Below are 13,844 nucleotides of genomic sequence, written 5' to 3' on the forward strand. Positions count from 1 at the left end.
TCCAACTGATTGCTGGTACAAGCTCCTAGATTTGATCAGCTCATTTTCCAGTAAAGCTAGTTAGTATGTTCATGCCCAGTTAATGATAAAAGTAAAATAATATCCATTCATTTTTTAGGGACTACTAGCAGTGAAACAAGAAAAAGAAATCCAAATGAAAATGGTTTTGACAAGAGGAGAATCTGTTCTGCAAAATACTTCTCAAGAGGGAGTTCCAGTGATTGAACGGCAATTGCAAACTCTGAAGGACAGCTGGGCTTCGCTTCTGTCTGCTTGTATCCAGTGCAAGAGGTAAAAAGGGTATGAGGTGCAGAATGATGCTTAGCAATAAAGCACTGTCAAAATTTTTGAAAAGTTGATTCCCCAGAATTTTTTTATTACATACATATATGACATATAAAATGACTGCATGTGCCTAACATTGCAAGTCTAGAGGCCTTAGGTGACATATTCATTTGAAGTAGAAAAAGGAGAGGAAACCCAGGGGTCTAAGCTTTGTTAACACTTATCATCGTATACTCTTAAAAGTGGATTCCATTTTTATAAACTTCTTGTAAGTTTTACTCTGAGTTGTACTTGATGCCTTGAATTGTTCTGAGAAATGAGAAGGTCTTGTCATGGACAATGGTTGCTCTGTCAAGGTCCTGTCTGGTTTTCCACTTGCTAGCATTTCACAGATGGTATTGTAATTACAATGTCCAATAGTGATGCTCAAAGAGATAGAATAAAGAAATACAAGGAGGGAGTGAAATGCAGACTTCTTCAATGGAGCATCACTAGTTGCAAATATTTCAATTTAAAACAATAATGGCAATTAAACATTAGAATGCAGCAACTTTTGAATATATGCAAAGAGACAGAAAATTTCTGATTCTGGATCTTATGCTTTCAGTGCATTTTATTTACTAAAGTTAGGACATGCTAGCTAGCTACATAACTTACAGACTTCAATATTCCTAGTTTGGAAAACTTTATCAGCCACACAGTGCTGCTAGTTAAAACCTGTCGGGCTTTAACCGCTCTCTCTCAGACTGCTTAGCTCGTCATATATCTTTCTTGTAAATAGTCTAGAATAACTGTATATGACTATATCTCACTGCTAAAATAGTAAGAGAACCTCCACTTTCACAACAAATATGTATTTTTGAATTACAGTCAACTGGAAGGAGCTCTCTCCAAATGGACAAGTTACCAGGATGATGTTCGTCAGTTTTCCAGCTGGATGGATAAAGTAGAAGCAAGTATGAATGCTTCTGAAAGGCAGTATGCTGAACTGAGGGAAAAAACAGCTGCCCTCAGCAAAGCAAAGGTGTGTTTGCTTTACGACAAACCAGCAACAAGCCCATATCACCTTATAAGCAACAAAAAAGGCTGAATAACTGCAAGATTAATCTGTAGTCTTGTTTTAATGCTACCCCTTCAGAACCGTGTTCTTCTCTTTCTGTTTTGCAGCTACTCAGTGAAGAGGTTTTGAGTCACTGCAGCCTGTTGGAGACGATTGAAGCGAAAGGAAGTGGGATGGCTGAGCATTATGTTACTCAGCTTGAACTCCAGGACCTTCAGGAGCGGTATAAGTTCCTCAAAGACAGAACAAGGGTACAGTATTTCTTGATAGCACTCCCTCCTGTTTTGTTGGCAACAGAGAAAAAGAGAAAGCCTTTTCATTGATCATTTGTTCTACAGTTAAATCAGGAGTAAAAGTTTGGGGACAGCTGTAACTTAATGTAACAGAAAGTTATTAGGGTGATTTATCAATCTGTCTTCCTGTACCGCTGAGCTTCAGATCTTTCCAGAAAGGTTCTAGAAGTCTGAATCTAAAAAATAATCAGGTGAATAGTCAGAGGTATTCCATGTCAAAAGTCTCATCGACTTTAGCACAGATACAATTTTACCCATTGTGACTGAAAAGTTGGAAACATATCTGAATCTGTGATTTGCATAAATGTATGTTTTGCTATAAATGCAACCAGTCAGTCAGGTAATTCGCAAATGGTTGACAACTACAGAAGCTTACTATTGAACAAAAACCTTATTTGCAAGTAAACTGACTCTAATGTCAAAAGACAAAGCATAATAAATTCTACATTTACTGATAAGTGTTAATGTTGTAGATGTGGAAAAGATTAGGGCTCTCTTGCAGAAGCTATTCAGACAGCCTGTACTTGCTCAGCTTGAGCAGCAACATGGGAAACTGAGAAATAGATGTTAGTTCACAGAGGCAAAAGCTTTTTACCTCTTTCCTCAGCTAGCAAGAGGCATCCCTCCTTTCTTTTCCCACCCAATACTCCATATAACTTTATTCTTCCCCACTCCCACTGGGATGATGATGATGTGTCAAGTGTACATTTATTCAACCCTTAGAAAGAAATTCAAGGTTCAAAGCAAATAGCTGGAAAGTAATGAATGGACAGATCCTTTAATAATCTTTTGGTCAGGTGGGAAAACTGACAAGCTTCCCTAAGGGTTTTTGGCCCAAGCCTGAGTAGACAAAGACCTGTAATTCCCTGCAGCCATTGTCAAGAGGCAAGAAAAGTGTTTCTTTCCCTCTTCCCACTACTGGGTGTGGACAAACCCTGGAAAAAATTGATAACACTCCACTTTTCTTTCTTCTTCCCACTACCTAAGCCTGTTAGAAATAGGTAAAGCAGACAGTAGATTCATGGTTGCTGTTCATGAAAGTGTTTTTGTTATGTAGCCTGCTGCCCTGGGATGTATCCTTTCTTTCCTCCATCCAAACTTGATTCCCTGTTCTCATAATTTCTTAAAGGATGTGAATTACATGTAGGATACTTTTCTTGTGCTTAGAAAGACTAGTCGTGCTAATATATGATACCTCTCCTGCTGTATCCCAGATATGGTAATATTTTAGTGCTGGGTTATGAAATTATTGTAACTTGCTCATCCACTTACAGAGAAGACTTGTAGGCTGTTTCTCCCTGTGCTCTGTAGGAACTACCTGCAAAGGACTTAGGTAGTCTTCAAACCTAAAGATATTCTTAATAAAAGATTATTATTCTATTTGCCACAAAAAAAAAAGCAAAGAAGAAATATGCAATTTCTAAGCTCATACTTTCATTAATTACTTCAGTATAGTTCATTTAGATTGGTATAAAAATAAAGAAGATCTTGTTATTAGACACTAAGGTATTATTTAAAGGTGATCCCAGATCAAAACTTGAAATCCCAGGAGTCACAAACTTACTTGAAGAATCTTTTAGGGTAAGTATCCATATCCCCACATTTACCCACTCTTACCATTCTCAGAACACAAGTACTCTTGAATTCTAGGAAAGCTCAGCATCAGAAACAAACTTTTCCCCTTGTTGGAAGTCTGGGTTTTATGTTTTGTTAGTTTGATGATACATTAAGATATATATATATGTAACTATTTTAACAAGCAGGAGGCAGTAACAAAAGCTGAAGGACTGCTTAACTTGCATCAAGACTACCAAAGAAATCTAAAAGCCTTTGAGGTATGGCTGGAGAAGGAACAGGAAAAACTTGACTGTTTATCACATCTTGATGGTGATGCCCAGAAACAGGAGGCAACACTCCGAGACTTACAGGTACATGATGCATGACACCCTAAGTGAAAAAAAAATTTTTTTTAAATCCTACTTGTAAAATAACAGAAATATATTAATTACCAGACAAAAAATGCATCTCTTTTGTCTTGAGAAGAGCTTGGAGTCATACAATATCTAAAGTAGTTTGCTGCTCAAAAGCATTTTCAGTAAAGTCAGTGGAAACATTGTCACTCATTTCCAGAAAGAAGTGTTAGGCCTTGAATGAAGTCTTCAGGCACACCAATGCTTTCTTGCAAGTACTGGATTTGTTTTAGATGTTGGCCTACCTTTTCTTTTCCCTATGTTTCCTAAAATATCTAAAGTATTTTTTTCATTGGTTTTTCATTTTTATTGCTTAGGATGGAGAGGCACCTACTTTCAGACTGTCCGGTCATGTAGGCTAGCTCCCATGGTGAGGTGGGAAGAATAGTACTGAATCACTTAAGTGACAGTGAAGAGGGAACCTAGAGTACTTTCCCAGATATGATCTTAAGCTGATTTAAAATGCTTTCATACCTGTTGTTGAATTAGAAACAGGTCTGTACTTGAGTTATGAAATATTTTACTTTATTAGGATACTGGAAAGGTCTTCGTATGATCAGAGTCTCTGCATATATGTCTTGTTATTATAGTTTACTTTACAAAATCTGAACCCATTTTGCAAATCTGAATATGTATCTCAAATATAAACTGAGATGACAAACAACAGTATTTTGTTAAGGTAATTATGGTTATGTTTTCTAATCAGATTGAATCAGATTAGAATACTTGCTAATCAAGTTCTAATAAGCATGCAAATGTCACACGTGCAGAAGAGGGTATCAAGAATTATTTGGACTGATATGTAGAAATAAATAGGTTTGTTTAAAAGATTGAAGCCTTACCTTGTTATTTGTTTTTAAACAGATTCAATTTTATAATCAGTCTTAGAGTCTGCTTGCCACAGATGGAAAGTTTTGAATTTAAGGCTGTGCTGAATGGATTGCATCCATCCCACGCCAGCTCAAGCAGCTAATGTTTCAGAGCTTATCAGGAGGGTAAAGAATTTAATACATGCTTGTCAATAATTTTCTCCAAATCACTTGTCAAAAATAGTGATATTCAGTTTGCTTTCCAAGTGACCATTCCATCACAGGTGTTCTCAGGGATAGTGTAGTATGTGTCCAACCATAGATAACTAAATGGAATATCTGGATAACATGAGGTAACTGTTTTTGTCTTAGGTAGAACCAAGGATTTGTTTGCCATGTGTGTAAGAAAGCTGTTAATGTAGGGTGGGTATCCATAACTTTGTCATTATTAGGAGCTGCAGATCCACTGTGCAGAAGGACAAGCATTATTGAATGCTGCTCTCCATGCCAGAGAGGAGGTGATTCCCTGGGGCATGCCCCAGATAGAAGACCGAGCCCTGGAATCCTTACGGCAGGATTGGCAAGTTTATCAGCACAGGCTTTCTGAAGCAAGAAGCCAATTAAATGCCACTGTGAGCAGACTGAGGTTAATGGAGAAAAAATTTCAGAAGGTTAATGACTGGCTAACAGATCTGGAGGAGAAAGTTGCTATCAGGACTGGGAGGCAGTCTGGTAGAGCAACAAAGGAGATGCAGCTTCAACAAATGAAGGTAAAGAATGTAGTCAAGGCATTCCTTAAACAAAATACTATGTGAGGTTTTCCCATCAGTTCCTGGTTGCACTGTGAAAATGACTGGAAGCATTGCAATTTATTCTGAGGTGGTGCCTAGAATGATGGATCCAAGAGAGCTTCCTGCCTTCTGGGTCCAGGTTCTTCTGTTTTACTGGTAGACATATGGCTATAACAATGTTGAAATCTCACAGGGAGATCTGGAATTCCTATGCTTTGTGGTATGTGAAGATGTAACTGAGGACAAAGATTGGTCCTGAAGTAGGAAAGTGTTAATGTGGTAACGAGTAAAATGTGACCAACTGTCTTGTGAAGTCTCTGCTGTGTTGGTGTAATAGTTCTCCTTTAGACACTGCATGGAGAAGACATGGTTCTGAATAAACACAGGGAGCAGATTTGAAGACATTCAAGGTTACACTTTACAGTCACCTTTAAATCTTCCAGCAAATTGTATAGGAAGTCGAGGTTGCACTTCTATTATTGTTTGGAGAGGTGGGGAGTATTGAAACTGTTGTAATGAAATGAAGTCCATATGGTATGATAAAACTTCCAGCATGTTTGTTATGTTAACCTTCATCAGGTGCTGTTTTATTTTCCTGTTGTAAATCCATGTTTGCAACCATGTATTTGTTTTCCTTTTCAGTGATTTTCTTAGTTACAAATAAATTCCTGTTGTGTTTAAGATGTTTAAGTCAGTCATATAAGCTGGATAATGTCTTTGTCATAGAAGTGGCATGAAGAAATTACAGTCTACAAAGATGATGTGGAGGAAGTTGGGGTATTGGCTCAGCAAATACTAGAGGAAAGCCTCACTGCAAGTAGAATGGGAAGCCAGGCTACACAGCTTACATCTCGCTACCAAACTCTTCTTCTTCATGTCTTGGTAAGTAATGAAAATTAATTAACTGTAACATCATAAATTGCCAGTAAAGAAGCAAATATAAACAGATTTTCTTAATTAGGCTTCACCAAAGTTTATTCATTGCTGCAGACCTAATAATTTCACATATATATTCATATATATACACTCATACATGTAGATTTCATTGGACTAAATATATTAGAAAACCGTAAGTGGGATAATGTCCTTTCAAAAATCTTCAGTATTAATCAGATGTTGTTACTGCCTTTTTCTGGCAGTTGTAGGAAAGAAATTCAGAATTCAGTATGTGTGAATGCTGAATGACCTCTATAGAAGTGTTTTCAGGTTATCACAGAAACGCATAGGTACAGGGAAATTTTGAATTGATAAGGTCACTTTAAGTAGTAAGTGTCTCATAGTACCGTAATCACAAGTCACAAATCAAATTTCAGAATATAAATACCTTTTCAGTGTTCAGTATTAACTCAGTTTTAACATTAGTGATTGCTGTATGTACACCTTGACAAGACCCTCAGTGAGAATTATCCACTAGATATGAAAGAACTCAAAACCTATGTGTTAGATGTATCAGGTTTTATTAATAAATAGCAATTTATTGCTGTCGTTAGCCAATAGCAGTGATAAAGATCTGTCTGGTTCTTGTTTTCTCCCCTTACCCTCCATATTTATTTGAAGGAGCAAATAAAGTTTCTGGAAGAAGAAATACACTGTATGGAGGAATCAGACCTGGCTTTTAGTGCTTACACAAATTGGTATGGCGCTACTAACAAGAACTTCAGAAATGTGATCACCAAGTTTGATGTGGTTGATAAAACAGCAATGGAGAAAAAAGTGCAGAAACTAGAGGTACAGCTTCCTTGAATGCAATTTTTGTTTCTGTTCATCAAAGAAGCTATATTTCAACATGCAGCTTAACAGCTGCTCAGAATTCTGATTTCACCTTGCCCAGATAAGCTAATAGGATAAAGACCACTCACCATGCATAAAACTTTCTGTTTTCATGTCCTATACACAGTTCAGTTGTTGAAGTTATGAATAGTCCTAAATAATATAATCCTATCCTTCCATAAGGCATGTTTGTATTTGTTTTGTTTTAGATTAAAACTTAAAATAAATTCCCCTCGAAAGGCAACCCGTCATGTACAGTTTATACCAGAATGCACTGTGGCAAGAAGTGCTTCCTAATTCTCCTCATTGGAGTAACTCAGTATTAAAACTCACATTTCATCTCTAGAGTTGTCAATGAGTTTTTCATATGTTTTGCAGCTTAAACATAATACACTAAAAGAAGACTTTGATCTACAGCAGAATTTGTAGTATGAATCCTCTCCTGATAGCCCTCAGTTTTTGTGTTTATCTTCACAAGCCCAGCGCATAACTATTTGCTTTTTCTGCTTCCTTTTAGTTTACCACACCTTAACTCCAGGCAATTCTGTAATGAAAAATCCATTCAATTACCTAGAGATTCCTTCTGTGTCCTTAGTAAAGTTTTTTTTTTTTTTAAATTGTTATCCTCTCACTGATAAAAGAAGTACAGTGAATTTAAAAAAAAGGTAAGAGCTTTCATACATTTTCTCTTAACCGACACTTCCTTCACAGCTGCTGTTGAGTGATATGGACATAGGCCACAGTTTACTGAAATCTGCCCGTGAGAAGGGGGAGCGAGCTATAAAATACATGGAAGAAAATGAAGTTGACCAGTTAAGAAAAGAAATTACAGAACATCTGGAACAGCTTGAAGAGCTGGCTGGCTCGATCAGGAAAGAGCACATGACCTCGGAGAAGTGCCTTCAGCTGGCAAAGGAGTTCTCAGACAAGTACAAGGCACAGACTCAGTGGGTCACAGAGTACCAAGCCATATTACATGCTCCAGCAGAGCCAAAGAGCGAACTCTATGAGAAGAAGGCCCATTTGTCCAAATACAAGGTAAAAAGAAGTTATATCATTGTACTATCAAATTGATTTTGACTAGTGGCTCACAATAAATCCTGTGACCCAGTTTCCTCAATAGATGTATGGCGTGCCTATGATGTGGATGTCCAAATCAACATCAAAGTGGAAACATGCATGAAAACATGAACCAGAGTGAGCACCTGGTTTTGAAATGTGATGTCCTAATAAGGCTTCCACATCTGAAAATTTCCTGTTCTGGAGCAAAATTCTTTTATGAGTAATTACATTGATATCAACAGTTAACTGCTGTTTAAGCAAGGATAGTAATCAGTTGGTCTTTCTTCACTGCAGACATTGCCTTTGTTTTACATTGACTTAACCAGCATTCTGATTAAAGCTGGATGTAAAGCTCAACTGACATCTAAGACAGTCAGGTGCTATGGCCTCCTCTGATTTTATTTTGAATTATAATGATTTTTTTTTGTTCAATCATAAAAATGAGTATAAAAATTGACAATTGTTTCTCTTAACGATGTTTTTGTAAAATAGTACAGGATTGCAGATATGTACTGGGTCTGACTGGGATGGAGCTAAGTCTCCTCATAGCACCCACGTAGTGCTGTACTTTACACTTGTGAAGTACATTTGTACTGAGCAAGTTTTATCCCTAGCACTTGCCCCTTCAGACATACTAACTCCCTTTCCTTCACCAGCTCCAGATTATCAAATGTGCTGCTAGCCACTCACAAAAGGAGCAATTATTTTAGATGCCTGCCAAGTTATTGTCTCAGGGCATGGCTGAGAAACATAGTCCTGTACTGGTAGCAAAACTCTTCTCATCTGGAAAGGATGATATATACCATGATAGAAGACTGTTCTTCAGATCAAAGGGAAGTTAGTGAAATAGATCTTCAGTGTTCAATAGATGTATTTTAATTCTTGCCTGCACTGTAGTCCATACAGCAGACTGTTCTGTCCCATGAGCCTTCAATAAAATCAGTGATTGAAAAGGGAGAAGCACTTTTTGATCTGGTGAATGATGTGAATCTAAAGAACAACATTCAAGACCTTCAGAGCAGTTACCAGGAACTCTGCAGCACAACAAAGGTAAAAAGTCAGGGCTCTAGGTTCCTTCAGTTTGCTATATTTTTTTCCCTTCTTTAAGAAGTTGACTACTTGTTGCATGCTGTCATGTCACACCCTGTATGCGGAACCAGATAGATTTAATTACTCTTTTTTTTTTTTTGGAGGGGGTGGGTCGGTGGGAGGATAGGTGGAGATTCTTGAATATGGAAAGAACCACCTAAATAAATCTAACAGGAATAGCTGAAATGAATTTTGACTGTGGCAGGTGAAGACTTTGTAGCATTAAGGGTAAATATATCAGTGACTAGTTTGTACTATTGTTACTATTGTTAATTGCTTTGAATAGATTTCTAAATAGATTATTTCCCAAAGGGACAGATGTCCTTAAATTATATCATTTTGTCTCTTGTTTCTGCTAGAACTTGAACAAGTTATGTTTAATCTAGTTTAGTTGTTAAATGGAAGTCACTGGAGAAGACAAACAGCAAGATGGATATAAATTAATTCAGCAAGGGCATTATTAATTAACATTGATTCATTAGTCCACGTGTATGTAGTACTTTGAAGGATCTAATACTTCTAAATACATCCTAAAGTATGATTATTCCTAAAGCTTTTAATAGGTTAGACTTCTAACAAGGATAAGCTCTGCAAACCATGTTAGTACTTATGTTTGGCCTAAGTACCTTTAATTGCCAATCCATTCACCAATGGCAGGTGGTTTTATTTTTTCACAGTTGATTTTTAATTTACAGACATTCCTCTGATCTGTACCACAAAACTGGTATCTGTTGCATTAGATGTAATGCTGATGACTTAAATGTAGAGAAGCTTATGAAAAATCTTTCTTAAAAAGAATAAATACATTTTTACTCAATGTGTACATTCTTAATTTGCCTACCACAATCACAGGCAATATGTACATGCAAAAGCATGTGGTAGGTCATGTGCAGTCTCTCCAAGAGCATGTTAAGAACTGTTTCTAAGAGAACATGATGTCAAGTTGACAGTGTTCCTTTTTTAAAGCAAGGAGATGCTCAGTGTTTTCCTCAGTCTTCAAAGAATGGTATTTCATCTGGAGAGAATACCGCTCAGTAGCAGTTTATTCACACAAGTAATCCCCCTAACAGTCTAATCGTGTGAGAGTCCCTTACAGGAACACAGATTTCGAACATAACTCTCTTACTATGCTTTCAAGCTCTTGGTGTGTTTGGTTTTTTTGTTTGTTTGTTCATAGGTTTTTTGGTGGTGTTTGTTTGTTTGTTTTGGTTGGTTGGTTGGTTTTGGTTTTTTAAAATTTTATTCTTGTAATTACCTGAATATTTAATTTTGGTTATTGTGGATCTGCAGGCATACGTTGAAACCTTAGAGGTGAGAGTAAAAGAACATGAGGATTACAACAGTGATTTGCAAGAAGGGGAGAAATGGTTATTGCATATGTCCAGCAGACTGGTCAGCCCTGACCTCATGGAGAGTAACAATCTTGAAATAATCACTCAACAACTAGCTAACCACAAGGTGGGTTTGCTATTGGGTAAAATTCTTTTGTCCAGTAAAACAGAATTTTTCTTCTTTGCCTCTCTGTCTCTACTTCACAGCTCTAGTTATTTGTCACTGACCTGTTTTATTCCTCTTACTGCTGTGTAAATAAGCAGCAGTGTCATTAACGCAGTTAACAATCTACCTTGTTGTTAGCACTGTTTCTTGGATGAGAATGTATCTGCACAAGAGTTTTGTTGTACGCTGGTCTGAATTCTGTGTCAGATTTTTACTGAGATGTCCCAGGAAATAGACTACAAAAGCAGATTAGGGTCATTGTACTCCTAAGACATTTTCTGCTCTGGCACTGTTAAGGATAAAAAAATAAATTACATTTTCAAAAAAAATTTTTCCTCCATTAGGTTATAACATTTCCTCATTTCCTCCATTGCTTTTATTCAAGGTATTGTTATGGTTGCCATTAATGATAACAATTCATTACATTGATAGCTGATGCTTTCTAGACAATAAACCAAAATCCAACCCTCTCCACCACTCCTTAAAACTTGAGTTTCCAAGGGCAAATACTGAAATCTTTTAACTCATTTTGATTAGCGTGTTATTCTTTAAGTGACCTCCTTAGATAAAGATTTGTCTCTAGCAAAGACAGTGAAAAGAACTGTCTACTTTGGAAGAGCTTATGGAATAACATATGATTCAGCATTAGATTTAGTCTTCATTACTGGACACAAGAGAAGCTGGTTGAGCCCTGGAGAGTAAATAAGGGTAGTCTTGGGGCATGAGCATTTACACATTATGACTGATGTTTCTGTGGGATATCTGTGTACAAACTCTTGACAATGGTTTTACAATTAGTACACAATAATAGCTTGACTATAACAATACACATTGTCTGAAAACTCTTTTCCAAATCTAAAGACAAAGAGTGTTTAAAGGAGGGGAAAAAAACCCAACCCAAACCAAAAAAATAAAACCAGCTCATTTAAAAATCTGTGACGCTGAACATGTTTTAAGTTTAAAATATTTTTTCAAAACTATTTTATCAACTTCTTAGGCTATCATGGAAGAAATTTCAGGATTTGAAGATCGTTTGAATAACCTTAAGAGTAAAGGCGATTACTTGATCGAACAATGCACAGAACATCTTCAAGCAAAATTTAAGCAAAACACACAAAGCCATCTTCAGGGGATGAAGGACAGCTATTCTGCCATATGTAGCACAGCCCAAAGGGTAAGTCTTGTTTCAAAAATATTTTTATGCCAGTTAAGAATAATACACATTATTATTTCTGTAAGTACTTCTTTATTTAAGTGGTGTAAAACTCTAATATTTCCATTTAAATTGAACCTACAGGTTACTAATGTAGCATTTCATCATTGCTGTGCTACAGTTGAATTCCTTGGGATCCAAATGTTGCCTTGCAGTCAGCAAAATGAGCTGCCTATCAGTTCTTAAGCTGATCTCTCTATGTCTTCACCACCTTCATGGTACATCTAGCATCTGATCAGCTGCAGCAAAGAAGTTAGAACTATTCCTACTTTAAAAACTAGGGAGCAAATTTTTCTCTTAGTATCAATAGTTTGCCTATGTACACAACGTGTCTGTGATTATGTTCTAGGAAATACTGTCTCAGTAAAACCAGAATATACATTTAAGAAGGTCTAGCTGGGTCATTCTGTTAATCCAGTTAGGAGATCAAGACAGCATAGTCTGAAAAAAAAAAAAAAAACCCAAAAAAACCCACCCCAGAAAACCAAAACCAAACATGGCAAAATCTCAGAAAGTATGCTTCCTAGTCAGTAAAGTTTGTAGGTAAAAACTCTCTTGTTAGATCAATGGCAAAATGAAAACAGAAATGAGACAATGCTCTTCATTTGCAGCTTTATTTTTTCTTTACAGAAGCCATGTCCGTCTTCTCCACAAATTAGCAAAGTGCAGTGAGACCTTAAGGAGCTTTCATGCGTTTGTACTTTAATGTACGAGGGCTAAAATAATGACAGTTTTAATTCTGTTTTATCTGCAGTTTTCAAGGTGGAAGAAGAGAGACAATAGTGGTGTTTGAAAATGTGATGACCTTACAAAATGTTTATTTTAGGTGTACCAGAGTTTGGAACATGAACTCCAGAAGCATGTTAATCATCAGGATACCCTACAACAGTGCCAGACTTGGCTGTCTACAGTGCAGTCAGAGCTAAAGCCAGCTTCCTGGCCACCTTTCAGCCTGGCAGATGCAGTTAAACAGGTAAAAAGTTCAGCACTTGAAAATGCTCATTTATCCTTAATAAGGTGAGTTCAGGTGCAAGCTTTATAGTAACAGAAATTACATACTCTCTCTGACCTTCTCAGGGGACTGTGTAGCTTCACTGTTTTTTCCCAGCTCTAAAAGTAGTATCTTGAGTGAAATATAACTGTAGGTGAAAAATCCCACAGGGCTTTTGCTAGCTCTGCTTAATGCTCAGAAATATGTTACCTGGGGAAAAAAAAAATTGGCTAATTAGATAAACCTGCTCAGATACTGCACAGAGGTGTTTAGCAGAGGTTGTGTCTTTCTGCTTGTCCAGTTGTCCAACTGTCTACTAATGTACTCATGTTCCTATATGAGACCTAGTTTCATAGTACCATGGACACAGGGTCTGTTATCAGGCAATTCAAACAATTTTTTGGCCTAAGAGCATAGAACTGCCTCTAGCCTGCATTAGCCATTAAGAATGGTTTCTTTGCTCCTTGGTTATTCTTAGTAAGTTAATGTGTTTTACACTGCATTTGTACCTTGTTTTCAAAATAAAGTGGTATTGTGCTAAAAATGCTGGAATTCAGGGTTGTCTCATCCACCACGTGCCTTAACAGCGGCCGTGAAGCACTACAGGTGGCAGCTCCGCGTGGGTGAAGGAGCAGGGAGTGACAGTGGGGCCAACGAGACAGCTGTGTAAATGACATGCAGAACAGCAGCACATGGGTGAGGAGTCAGCCACTATCTGGTGATCACCAGGCAAGTCTGTAGGGATGAGGCCAGTCCCAGGTGGATGCAGGAGGTGAGGACAGCAAGGCCTGGAGGATCAGCCAGGCACAGATGCACTTACAGTGTAGCTCAGGTGAGGTGAGGGTGGGTGAGGGCACGAACTTACATGCAGCTTTCGAACAAAGGAGAAGGCTTCCAAAGGTTTTGCCATTGGCCAGGTCCCAGCTGACCTCATTCAGGGCTGGCCCTGAGCAGAAGCAGCCCAACCCAGAATTCTGTGATTCCACAGAATCTGTGATTCTGTGAACCCCAAGG

General features: G+C 37.5%; 1 protein-coding gene across 1 annotated transcript in view; it reads left to right on the forward strand.

The window, feature by feature from the left end:
* The window catches only part of LOC104509642 (nesprin-1-like), a gene marked incomplete at both ends in the record, with an annotated part of 54,287 nt that overhangs the window by 13,422 nt on the left and 27,021 nt on the right, over nucleotides 1-13,844 (forward strand). Inside the window, 12 exons of the mRNA XM_010151656.1 lie at nucleotides 119-291; nucleotides 1,156-1,309; nucleotides 1,453-1,596; nucleotides 3,402-3,566; nucleotides 4,870-5,187; nucleotides 5,935-6,090; nucleotides 6,766-6,936; nucleotides 7,690-8,016; nucleotides 8,938-9,090; nucleotides 10,420-10,587; nucleotides 11,624-11,800; nucleotides 12,666-12,812. Of these exons, the coding sequence (XP_010149958.1) occupies nucleotides 119-291; nucleotides 1,156-1,309; nucleotides 1,453-1,596; nucleotides 3,402-3,566; nucleotides 4,870-5,187; nucleotides 5,935-6,090; nucleotides 6,766-6,936; nucleotides 7,690-8,016; nucleotides 8,938-9,090; nucleotides 10,420-10,587; nucleotides 11,624-11,800; nucleotides 12,666-12,812 (2,253 nt within the window). The remainder of the gene's footprint in view (nucleotides 1-118; nucleotides 292-1,155; nucleotides 1,310-1,452; nucleotides 1,597-3,401; nucleotides 3,567-4,869; nucleotides 5,188-5,934; nucleotides 6,091-6,765; nucleotides 6,937-7,689; nucleotides 8,017-8,937; nucleotides 9,091-10,419; nucleotides 10,588-11,623; nucleotides 11,801-12,665; nucleotides 12,813-13,844) is intronic.

The sequence above is a fragment of the Eurypyga helias genome, unplaced genomic scaffold (genome assembly GCF_000690775.1).
Source record: "Eurypyga helias isolate BGI_N326 unplaced genomic scaffold, ASM69077v1 scaffold37275, whole genome shotgun sequence".
NCBI lineage: Eukaryota > Metazoa > Chordata > Aves > Eurypygiformes > Eurypygidae > Eurypyga > Eurypyga helias.